General features: G+C 37.3%; 1 protein-coding gene across 1 annotated transcript; it reads left to right on the forward strand.

The window, feature by feature from the left end:
* Nucleotides 1-106: 106 nt before the first annotated feature.
* Nucleotides 107-10,746, forward strand: LOC308528607 (gastric triacylglycerol lipase-like; the record flags this gene model as incomplete). Its single annotated transcript, XM_081104302.1, has 9 exons — nt 107-211; nt 369-486; nt 1,293-1,491; nt 2,598-2,707; nt 4,041-4,177; nt 6,277-6,423; nt 7,027-7,098; nt 7,497-7,568; nt 10,134-10,746. 9 exons carry the CDS (start codon nt 107-109, stop codon nt 10,368-10,370), a joined length of 1,197 nt encoding a protein of 398 aa, XP_080960428.1. The 3' UTR covers nt 10,371-10,746.
* Nucleotides 10,747-13,417: the final 2,671 nt, after the last annotated feature.

Here is a 13,417-nt window from a genome sequence, read left to right on the forward strand (position 1 = left end):
TTTCTCTACTTTACATGAAGATAAAATGAACAAAAATAGGAGAATTATGAAAGTGTAATAGATTAACATGGCACAAACTATTCTTCTATTTCAGGCAGAACCCAAAATGTGGTTACTATTAACAGTGGCAAGTTTGATATCTGCTCTTGGAACTACACACGGTTTCTTTGGAGCATTAAATCATGAAAGCCCTGAAGTGACTATGAATATTGTAAGTTGCTGGAGGAAAAACGTACACCTACAAAACCAAGATATTACCATGACTTAGGACTATAGTAGCTTTTACATGCTCAATTAAATATAACAATATCTACTTACTAGATGCATTTCAGAAGTAAACTAAAAAAGTTTTGATTTTTCCTCACCAGAGTCAGATGATTTCTTATTGGGGATACCCAAGTGAAGAATATGAAGTCATAACTGAAGATGGTTATATTCTAGAGGTCTACAGAATTCCTTATGGGAAGAGAAATGCAGAGACTAGAGGTATAACCTTCTTCGCCTTTTTCCTCTCCCCCCTCTCCCCCTCGTTCTTCCTTCCTCCTTCCCTCTCTCTTTTCCACCATTCACGCCTTCCTTGTTCTCTTCCTCCTCTTTCTCCACCTTTAATTTTTTTCCTAGACTTAATCCCTGATCATTCTGGAAACAGTGGTGAAGTCATTTCTTCAAGGAGGTCACCATCAAACGAATGAGAGGGATAAACAGATGATTATAGTGTGTGATCAGAGCAATGCTAGAAGTGTGCACAGGATATGAAGCTAGAAGTCCTGACAAAGGCACCTAAGGAGGAGAAGTGAAGGAAAACTTGCTCTCTAAAATTAAACTGAGCGCAGTCCTAGAGGATCTAGGAGAGAGAGCCAGTGTGTGTGTTGCAGAGGGAGAAAGGGAAGGCAATTCAAGGCTCATTTGCTAAACAAGATAAAGGTCATTTTTGCTAGTACTATTAAAAATTTATCTTTTTCTCATTGTAGAAAAGTTATTCAGTACAAAAAGCATACAATTAAGCAAGGCCACTTAAATTAACATCATGCTGAATTGTTTAGGATATAATTTTTTTCAATAGTTTTTGGAGGCATAATTGGCATACAATAAACTGCACATATTTAAAGCCTATCATTTGATAAGTTTTGTCATCTGAGAAACCATCACCATACTTCAGGTAGGTGACTAAAATAATAGTCAACTCAAGGAAATGTTTAATTCTAGTGATATGAAAGTCTGTTTCTATCATTATAATTTATCTTAGAAGGAGAGATGTGTTTGTACAGCTTTTAAATAATATTCTTCTTTAGGCCAGAGACCTGTTGTGTTCTTGCAACATGGTTTGCTCACATCAGCCACAAACTGGATTGCCAACCTGCCCAACAACAGCCTGGGCTTCCTTCTGGCCGACGCTGGTTATGACGTGTGGCTGGGGAACAGCAGGGGAAACACCTGGGCCAGGAGGAATATATACTATTCACCAAACTCCGCTGAATTCTGGGCTTTCAGGTAAAGAAAAGGAACAATTAACAAGGGACACAAAAGTAAATATTGAGTTTAAAAAGCATGGGTGTTCACCCCATTCAATTCAGTCCCACTTCAATATATTATATTCCAAGTAAGAAGAGAAGGAAGTAATTTTCATTCTAATTGTTTCTTGGATTCTTCCATATACGTCATTGCAAGGGCAGTTTTTTAAGGGTCGGTTTTTCACTCTCTGTGACCTCATTTCCCAGTATTTGGGAATTACGCTTTATGTTTCTGATGATGCTTTTCCAAATGGAATGAGCACAATGACGGAAGCAAGGACATTTTCTCTCCGGAGTAGATTTGAAAAGGAACATCCATATGGATTCAAGAGGATGTTAAACCTAGTTGGGGGTTAAGAACAGCAATCTGAGTCAATATTACTATCGAGGTTGGGGTAGGAGCAATGAAATTTGACACCATGGACATATTATCAAAGCCTTTCTGTTAAGGTCCCTTTTGTGCCTTATTCCTGAAAATTACTCATGGAAGTGGAGAACTGAAAACAATTTGGCTAATAACAAAAATGCTCAGAACTGAAAGGAAGCCTGTGTGTCCTGACTATAGTGAGGAAGAGGCAGAGCGACATGAGAGGAGACTAGAGATGTTGACAAGGGCCATGTTGACAAGGGCTGTATAGACCATGGTAGGGCCTTGCAGCTCATTCTAAATTTAATGAGTTGCCAATGAAAAGTTTTAAACAAGGGAGCAGCATAATCCCATTTTCACTTTCAAAAGTCATTCGGGCTGATTTGTGAAGAATAAAATAGAGAGGGATATAGTTCATATGAAACAACAGTGGAACACTGCATACAAATTATTATTAAATCTGACATTGTTTTAGGGATAGAAATAATCCCAGCTACAGATATTACCTTGCTTTGATTAAAATGTGGCTTTAACGCTGTGCTTCAGAAATGATGTCAACTCTTTATAAGAAGCCACCCGAAAGAGCACCTAGCACTCACTAATGCTTAGGGAATCTAGTGTTCAATTTCTCAAAGGGAGCCTGAGCTATGAACATGTTTGACTTTTAGAAATTATAGCAAGGAAATATGTTGTCTTATTTTGTCTTTTTTTTCTTGCAGCTTCGATGAAATGGCTAAATATGACCTTCCAGCCACAATTGACTTCATTGTAAAGAAAACTGGACAGGAAAAGCTACACTATGTTGGCCATTCCCAGGGCACCACCATTGGTAGGTAAAGTAGTCAGAGAAGGTGGTTTAATTCACACAGACCCTTTCCAGTTGCAGGTGTGTTAGTCATTGCGCTATTGCTTTCCATTCATTACATATATAATATAATGTCTTCAACAACCTGATGGTATAGGAACAATTATTATTCCTATTGTATACATGGGGAAACAAACAGGGGGTAAATAATTTGTGCAAAGTAACATAGTTATTACAAACTAGAGGCCTGGTGCACAAAATTCATGCACTGGAGGAGAGGTGTCCCTCAGCCCAGCCTGTACCCTCTCATAGTCTGAAGCCCTCAGGGGATGTCCGACTGCCGGAGAATGTGGGGAGCAGGCCTAAGCCAGCAGTCAGACATCCTCAGCACTGCCGTGGAGGTGGGAGAGGCTCCCGCCACTGCCACTGTGCTCACCAGCAATGAGCCTGGCTTCTGGCTGAGCAGCACTCCCCTTTTGGGAGCGTATTGACCACCAGGGGTCAGCTCCTGTGTTGAGCGTCTGTCCCCTGCTGGTCAGTGTGCGTCACAGTAACCAGTCGTTCCACTGGTTGAATTTCATATTAGCCTTTTATTATATAGGATGAGGTAGCTCATTTACCAGCCCAGGCACTCTGACACACAAGCCCATGCTCTGAAACCACACAGCCTCTGCACTGAATTGATTCCATTTACTCAGTCATATTAATGGAGCATCTACCAGATGTCCTGAGAATACAGCAATAAATAAAACAGATTAAAATCTCTGTCCAGTGGGAGGAGGCAGAGAAAATAACAAAGATTAAAAAGTAAAATATAAAGTTGATCAGATAATGGTAATGCTATGGAAAGAAAAGTAAATGAAGGAAGGATATTAGGAAGCATCAGAGGGGTACACGGCGGTTTTAAATAGGGGACAGCACCAACCACCCTCCAAGCAATGAAGGAGGTCAGGGAGTGAGGCGTGGGCATTGCATACCTGGAAGGCTAGTGTTCCAGGAAGAGGGAATGGCAAGTGCAAGTGATCTGAGCCTGGAGTAGTACAAATAACTCTTTTTTGCAACAATATGATTATCCTATTTCTACAGTCAGATAAAAGAGCTCATTATAACTTTTTAAAAGCTCTAGGCCCATATCCTCATAGAGAATCTGTGGAAACAAAACAAATGTTAAAAAATAATAGAATCTGATTAACTTGAACAAGCACTGATGGTTAATCTCCCAGGTTTCCTCAGATGGCAATCCTATTAAACCTAAAGTAATGTCACAGTTGTAACATACACGCTTGCACACACACACACACACACACACACACACACACACACACACTTCACCGATTTCTTTGTCGTTCTGTTTCAGGTTTTATTGCCTTTTCTACTAATCCCAAACTGGCTAAAAAAATCAAAGCCTTCTACGCATTAGCTCCAGTTGCTACTGTGAAATACATCAAAAGCCCGTTAAAAGAACTTAAACTTATTCCTTCATTTCTCTTCAAGGTATGTGATTCTTTTTAACTGAATGTAAGATATCAAATTGTCCGTGGATTTCAAAGGGATGGAAAGATGCAAAAACACCTAGTGACCAATCATGTTTGCATTCAGAATAAAGATGTACATATTTACTAGTACTCTACTATTTCTTGCATAGCACTGGCCACATTTGAATACCCACTAAAGCCTGTGAGATCCCTGTACATTTCTTTGGTCTTGATTACTTTGTGTGGCTTAGCAATGCCCTCATAGATATTTCGTATACCAAGCACTCCATTCAGCTCTGTCAAGACTGGGATTCCACCACTGGAGCAGGGAAGGGGAAATAAAACCAAAACAAAATAGTCCAATAAGAGCTGAAACCAGCCCTAACCGGTTTGGCTCAGTGGATAGAGCATCGGCCTGCAGACTGAAGGGTCCCAGGTTCGATTCCGGTCAAGGGCATGTACCTTGGTTGCTGGCACATCCTCAGTAGGGGGTGTGCAGGAGGCAGCTAATCAATGTTTCTCTCTCATTGATGTTTCTGACTCTCTATCTCTCTCCCTTTCTCTCTGTAAAAAATCAATATATATATATATATATATATTTTTTTTTTTTTTTTAAAAAAGAACTGAAACTAACTGGGCCAAGAAAACTATAAAGAGGAAGAATAAGATAGAAAGGGAAGGGAGGAGAGGGGAGGGGAGGGGAGGGAAGGGAAGGGAAGGGAAGGGAAGGGAAAAGGAGAAAGAGAAAAATAATGGTTGAGTGAGGCAAGGACTTTGAGACCCCTCTTTAAATACTCTTGGCTTTCTATGCCTTTTCCTAAGAGCTCCTTTCTCTTTAAATAGGGATTTCTTAGGGCAGTAGTATAGATTTCAACAAACCATAAATATTAAGTAGGCATACCTGGCAGGGAATTAATAATATTTATTTTTTCTGAAGCTTAATCACCTACTTCTCCCACCCATGAAAACCATCACATACACAGTTTCCTTTAAAAGAATAGTTTAGCCTCAAGCTATCCAATGTAATGATGACATTTCCTTGTCTGATTTTGTCCTATTCACTTCTTTTGACTCTTAATCAACATGTGTGTCTAAAACCTATAAAACTTTACTTAGAATCAAAGCTTTTATTCAAAGTGCAAGATTTTATGATGATCCAGGCTACATTGATACAGAACTTATCTCCTACTGGTACTCATATTTTCTCATAGGCGATGTAGAGAGTGGAAAACAAACAAACAAAAACAAACAACAACAACAAAAATACATTAGACCTTAAGTCAGAGTCTTGGATCAAGATTCTAGTTATAATCAGTTCTAATTAGCCCAAGACCTTGACTATTAGCCTCATGTTTTCTCATGTATAAAATGGGGATGACAAAATGTCTATTTTGCTCAAGAAGAGTTAAGTCCAATCCTTTCCATTATTAAACTACCTAACCTCGCCCTAACTGGTTTGGCTTAGTGGATAGAGCGTCCGCCTGAGGACTGAAGGGTCCCAGGTCTGATTCCAGTCAAGGGCATGTACCTTGGTTGCGGGCACATCCCCAGTAGGGGGTGTGCAAGAGGCAGCTGATTGATGTTTCTCTCTCATCGATGTTCCTAACTCTCTATCCCTCTCCCTTCCTCTCTGTAAAAAATCAATAAAAAATATATATATTTTTTAAAAAACAACTACCTAGCCTCCTTGTCTTTCTGAAGACTTAGCTGAAAATATGGTTCAGCGTCACCATTTTCCTTTCTGATCTTTTCATGATTTATTATTGAAATCACACATCTTGAACTTAGTTGTGACATTCTGCATTCTGCCATGCTGTTTTATGATTTTATTTCATAACTCTTATTACCCCAACTAGACTCTAATTCTTTTGTGTTTTATACTCATTCTCAGCAGTCAGTACAGTTCTCAATGTAACAACAAATACCCAGTATTAATATATCCCCTGCTTATTCCACAACTTTATTGTGGGAATTATTTGAATATGTTTGAAATTCCTAAAACAGCATTAAAACTATGAAAATATCAGCCTATTTACACCTGAACTGGTAAATTAGACAAATTAATTAGTACTTTCCGCAGCTCGATTTTTCTAACCCTCTGATGCTTTTATTTTTCAGGTTATATTTGGTAACAAAGAATTCTTCCCACATAATTATTTTGATGAATTCCTGGGCACTGAATTGTGCTCCCGGAAGATACTAAATGAGCTCTGCAGCAATGCTTTATTTCTCATTTGTGGATTCGACCATAAGAACTTGAACATGGTTTGTATGCATTGAAATTTCTATTCTGAATATTTGGAGCAACAGTTTTTTATTACTTGTCCCATCATCACTTAGAAATGGTACTTTATAAGAACTAGGAGTAGCTTCAGAATTGTGTACGTGATATACAGATAAGCCTAACAGAAATCACAAGTCATTGCTCCAAGTTTTGTCCCCTGCAGATCCCTTCCATCACCCCATTGTCCCTTTATGTAGAAAAAATAATCACAACTCACTATATATATATATATATATATATATATATATATATATATATACTGTCATTTATACATACACACACACACACACACAGTTCTTCAAAGCAAGAAGTTTCCCATTTTGATAAAATGGAGATGATAAACTCTCCTGTTTGGGTGGCTATGAATTAGATGAGTTCGCCTGTGCAAGCTCTAAAGTGACGGACAACTGTGTTGTTCATATCCTTCCAATAAATGCTGCCCTCAAACACCTGAACTGGTTCAGGAAAGCTTACATCTTAGCTTAGATATTTATGTCTTTTCAGCACAGTGTCAGGAAAACTTACATCTTAGAAACAAAATGAAGATCTAAGTGTGAGTGTGCATGTGTGTGTTTTCTTCCTAGAGTCGCTTGGATGTATATCTATCACATAATCCAGCAGGGACTTCTGTTCAAAACATGCTCCATTGGTCTCAGGTATCATTTTGCAAATGCTGTTAAAATTTATTTTGTGAGCCTTAACCTAAAGCACATTTTCAAAATATCCTGTCAAATGTTCCTGTTGGGGAATTTTTCTGGCATGGGACTACCAGCTAAAAATAACTGTCATTCCATGTGAGTGGAAATCCTATGAAAACAGGTACTCTGGGCAGCAAAGAAATGAATGATTTTTATGAAGGCAAAGCTGCATTTAAATTTGCATCAATACCTTGTCCTGGGTGATTAATAGATTTTATTTTCGGAAGGAAAAAAAGTTTTTTAATACTTGTAATTGTTTTAATGGGAAGTTATACTACTTGGACATGTTTGGGTTTTATATTTCACATAGCAATCAGAGTTTTTATTTCCTTGTGTTCTTCTTTTCTCTACATTAGGCTGTTAAGTCTGGGAAATTTCAAGCTTTTGACTGGGGAAGCCCGGTTCAGAACATGATGCACTTTAATCAGGTAAGCTTCTTAAAGTTAAAATCATTCACATTTTCAAAGACAAATCTTTAAAAGGTTAAAGATGAAATTATGATAGCTGTGCATATATTTTCCAAAGGAATGTTAGTGCCTAAACCTAGCCTTACAGAAATAATAAAGTAGAATATTATTTCCTTGTCATTCCTTCATCATGTCAAACATCACCATGGTCTCTCGTTGTCCCAATGGGTTCTCATGTTCCAGTGGCTGTGCTCATTCGAGCTGCTCTGGAAATAACACATCCCTACATGTGACAAACTTAGAATGAATTCCTCACCCCTCACCACATTAGACAGACCTGCCCTGTATCCCAGACTCCCTGTCCCCCAGCAAGCTGTTCTCTCCAAAGTGCAATTAACTAGTATAATAAACCAGTAATTCTGACTGTTCATGAGATAGAGCTGGAATCTCCGGTCTTTTTAAACAATATCCTCTCCTTTGTTATCAGCCAGGAGAGTGACTCCATCACATTTCCAGATATAAAAGAAGGATGGTGTGCTTGCAGGTCGAGGGTGGGAATCGTTCTCAGCAGAAGGCCCCTTGGGGGGCAGGCAGACACATTGTGCGCTCTTCCCACTTTTGGTAGCACAAAGAACCCATACTTTGGAGTCTGCCCTCTTTGAGGTCAGTATGAGTTCAGGCAATAGTTTCTTCATCTCTTCTCCTACATTCAGGGAGTTATTGATAATATTTAATGGGATAATGTCTATCAATCCTTCACACAGAGTAAACTCTCAGATTACCACTGGCTAAATATGAACAAGGGGAACACCTACATTTTTTTTTGTAATTCTCCCCTTCTCCTCCTTACCATACCCCAAAATTTTCCACCCAAGTGGTAGCTGAACAAAACTACTAATTTTCATCCGCTTCCAGGCCTCAATATTTAGAAGGAATTTATGTCTTTCATCACAATATCCTATGTGTAGAGAAGATGCCCCCATTTTTAAAACATCTCTGATGGCTTTAAAGATGTTTTTAGAACATCATCAGATCAAACATTTGTTGAAAACACTCTCCACCCCCAACCATCACCTCCTCAAACACTTGAAACAGATGCTTGCTTTGAGTCGGTCTTTCTACGGGGCTCTAAAACCAGTAATCCATGGACACCATTTTGAAGGATTAAGACCAGAATAACCTAATCCCAAATCCGCCCTCCCTCCAAGCAAGCTGTTAATTGCTAAGGATGATCTTCAACTAAAATAGGGTATTAAAATATTAAGGAAAACTGCACATAGTAAAATCCTTTGTTGTGGAAAGTTGCCCATTTCTTAAGGTGACAACAGAAAAAAAAATATTTGGGATTAGTTTTCTTGAGAATATGACATAAAAAAACCAGCAAAATTCTGTAGGAAAATTCTCTCTTTCTCTCTTTTTTGTGGTCCTGCTTTATGAGCCTTTATAAAGGTTATGTGTGAATGGCAATTTTCTAGAAATAGGAAATGGGTCTGATGATAGCTTTTCTCAGAATTTGAACCAACATTATGTAAACTCAGGCAAGTATTTAACACAGACAGCTTCTTAAATGAACTGATTAATCTACAGACTGACCATACTGGTAAGTCAATGCAAAACCAAAATAAATGAATCAGGACATTTTGAGGAGATCATACTTTAGACTTTTTGGGTAGAAACAATCTATTGCAGTTAGAACCCAAGAAAGGTGACTTCCTTCAGCAGGAGTTGAAATATAAATTTTTAGTTTGTAAGCATTGTTATCTAAAGCCTCACTACTCCCACATGGTTCAGGAACAGCAACAGCCGCATCACCTGGGAATGCAGAACCTGGGGTCTTCCCCTAGATGTGCTGAATCAGAATTTTCATTTTCACAAGATCCCTAAGTGATTCTCAAGCTGTTAAATTTGAGAAGCACTGATCTAAATCATTTTGCATCCAAATTGCTCTCTGGGTAAAGGTGACTTTCTTTGAGCAATTGTTGTTTAGAATTTACTTGTAAAACTAGGTTATGACATTTGCGACAACATTGATGAAATTTGAGGGCATTAGGCTAAGAGAAAGATAAATACTATATGATCTCAGATGTGGAATCTAAAACAGAAAAACAAACAACAATATAACTGAGCTCATGGCTATAGAGAACAGATTGGTGGATGCCAGAGACAAGGGTAGTGGGCAAAATGGGTGAAGATGGTAAAAAGTTTACAAACTTCCAGTTATAAAACAAATGACTCCTGAGAATGCAAATGTATAGCATGGTACTACCATTAATAATACTGTATTGTATATTTGAAAGTGGCCAAGAGAGTGAATCTTAAAAATTCTCATCACAAGAAAACAAAATTGCAACTATGTTAAGTGAAAGAAATTAACCAGATTTATTGTTTTGACCCATTTCACAATATATGCATATATCAAAACATTATGTTGTACACCTAAAATTAATTTAAGGTTTTATGACAATTATACCTCAATAAAAAATACGTAGGCCAGTTTAGGTTGTATAAGCTACCCAAGGAATACGTATTGGGGTTTAAAGTGCAGATACCTATGAAAACTGTGGTTCTTTCTCTCTTGTATCTTAGCCCACACCTCCCATCTACAGTGTGACAGACATGAATGTGCCAATTGCAGTGTGGAATGGCGGCAAAGATTGGTTGGCTGACCCTCAAGATGTTGACCTTTTGCTTCCAAAGCTCCCTAATCTCATTTACCACAAGAATATTCCCTTTTACAATCACTTGGATTTCATCTGGGCAATGGATGCCCCTCAAGAAGTTTACAATGAAATTGTAAACTTGATGGGAAAAGATCAGAATTAGTTCTGGATTTGAAGAATTATCCATTTACTTTTCCAAATACTTTTTGTTTTCTGTCGCATGATTTTCTGTAATGTCTGAGATATAATGCTTCTTTCAATAATCTTGACTTTAGAAATATATTAGCATCAACCAATTTTCTGTTTTTCATTTAAAATAATTTTTTAATTTGATTTTTCACTTAAAAATTGATTTAGAAACATTTGAAAGAACACATTTCTGGAGAGGTGAAACTTCCAATCTCATTCAATTTATCTTCTCAACTCAGCATAGATTATGACCTACAAATCATGAGTGTCTCCAAAAGACAATCCTGGGATTGAATATTGACACCTTGTATGCATCCTTGAGGTTGAATAAATTGCTTTCAATTGTCTACTATTGCTGAAGCTGTCTTTCCATCTTCATAATCAGAACATCACCTGCTCTTTCGCATGTTCAACCCCATGAAAAGGCAAATTAGGGATAAAATGAGTTGATGTCAGCTCACTTTCACTTCCTAGGGAGAAGAGAGCAAGGATAGGTTAGGAAGCAACAGAAATCTGGTTTGGGAAATTGGGAAGCAAAGGGTGTGCTGTCCATTCCTACTACTGTTCTGCCCCCATATCCCTGGACCTTAACCACAAAACAGGCAGCAACTAACCAAAAGATTTTTGAAATCACTGCCACTTTCCTGGCAACTACAGGATCCAGAAACATTCCCACTGCTATTTAAGTCAGAATGTACAACTCCCAGCAGTTGATATACCTCCCCGCAAAATGATGGCACCCCCACACTTCCAAAATTTCCAGTAAGCACGGCCTCACCTGGGAAATTCTATTAACCCCATAATATTATGACCTCATATTTAATGCAATGCAGCTTTGGGGGTCCCACTTATCATGCTGTGGTCGGGTTTAATGTATAAAACATAAATGAGATCAAGAGTATCTTGTACCTAGTATAGTATATAGAACATAGTGGATAGTCACAAAAATCTGTTAATGGTTTTTATTATATTGTCATGTCCCTCAACCTTTGCTAGAAAGCCTGAAGCTTTCTTATTTATTTTTATTCCCTCACTTAGTTTTTAAAGTGGAAACAAAACCAAAAAAAAAAAATCTAAAAGGACATTATTTAGGGGCCTTTATTTCAATCATTTCCATGAACTTTGACAGCCGCCTTTAATAAGCTGACATGAGAATCTCAGTGACTAGTGTCAAATACTCATGGTGGTGTACCCAAATAAGGAGTTGGATGTTTCATCAGTTTTGCCTTCTCAAGAGAAGAATACGAATTATGTTCTTAGTCCCCTGTGCTTTTCCAGCTAACTGGCTTTTGTTTAGTTTGCATTTAGCAAACAAAGGCAGCTTTGGTTTGGGTCTTTGAACACAAGTTAATGTATTTGCTCCCACAGCAGCTCTACTCATATCTCTCATTCCTAAATCTGAATTGTTAACATATCAGCTGATCAAGGATTCATTTCTCTAGCCACTTCCCTCTTCCTGTGTTAATTTTAAGCAAATTTGAGACATCACATATTCATCCATATTTCCATATGTATTTCTAGACGATAAGATCTCTTTCTTTAAAATAATAATACCATTATCACAACCAAATCTTCTTTAATATCAATTAACTATCCAGTCAGTGTTCAAATTTCTAATTGTCCCATAAATGTCAACTTTTTTAAACCAGTTTATTTGAATCAGAATCCAAATAAAGCCTTCACCTTTTATTGTTGATCTGTTTCTTATCTCTTTAGGTCAATACATTACCTATTCCTTTTATTTTTATTCCTTTAATATTTAATTATTTTTGGAAGAACTGTGTCTTTTTTCTTATAATTTCATACCACTGAGATTTTGCTATTAATATTTCAGTAGTATCACTTAATATGACCTCACCCCTTCATTTCCCATAAATCAGGATTTCTTAACCTCAACACTATTGGTATTTATTGCCAGATATTTGTTTATTTTTCTGGGCATTGTAGGATATTTATCAGCATCCCTGGCCTCTACCCACTATATTCCAGTAGTACACATGCACCCCAAGTTGTGACAGCTACACATGTGTCCAGATGTTGAGGCAGCATTGTTCACTCTCCCCACTGTTGAGGCAGCATTGTTCACTCTTTTCTAAATTATAACCTTGATCAGATTAAGATTGTTTTTTTAGAAAAACTACTTCATAGACCATGTTGTATTTTTCTATAATGAGGATCATAATGCCTATATGCCTCTCATTTAGGATGTCAATGGCCATTTCTTTTTAGCACCCAGATCAGATAGTTCATTAGAGGTTATAGAATGGTGACATTCTAATTTAATCATTTCTTCTTCATTTATTATCTGGGATACTACCATAAATTTTCTGCACATACTATTTGGTTACCTAAAATGCATAATTTTTTCTTTTTTTCCAAGTTCCGCAATTAATATTCATTTTTTTTACTACCATAACAAATTCATATTTCTAAGTATATTTGATGTGTTTCAGTTCAATGTAATTTGATCCATATTAATATTAATATTATGCCCTCTATTGCTTGTGAGAGCCACTATAAATTGGCTCCAAAGTTCTTTTGGCCAAATCTATCATCTTGTATATTTGCTGTTCCTGCTTTGGAATTAATTATTTCTTCAAAAAGCACTGCTACTTTCAGGAAGTATTTTTACCAGTGAGGGTGGTCATTGTTATTGGGCGGATCATTGCTTTTTGGCCTTTTCAATGTAGAGAGTGAGGTAATACTGTTAAGATAAAATATATCAGGAGTTCATATTTATTCCTCAATTAATTTTTAAAAAATCATCAGCTATTCATCTTCTTCACCATGACATCTGTAACATATAATGCTTGAACAGTTACAGTTGCATCTTAAATAGTCTTCCTTTCTCTAGTCTCTATGCTTAATATTCCAAATTCCTAAGATTCTGTCCATTCAACATCTTAAGTTCATATTCTTCAACCTGCCATCCCAAATTCTCATAAATCTAGAGTTAGTTATCTCTACTGTCTCTCCTTCAACTACTTTATTTAGTAGCCTTCCTTCTAGTCAAACTCTCTT

Source organism: Myotis nattereri (assembly GCF_964212035.1).
Source record: "Myotis nattereri genome assembly, chromosome: 13".
Classification (NCBI taxonomy): domain Eukaryota; kingdom Metazoa; phylum Chordata; class Mammalia; order Chiroptera; family Vespertilionidae; genus Myotis; species Myotis nattereri.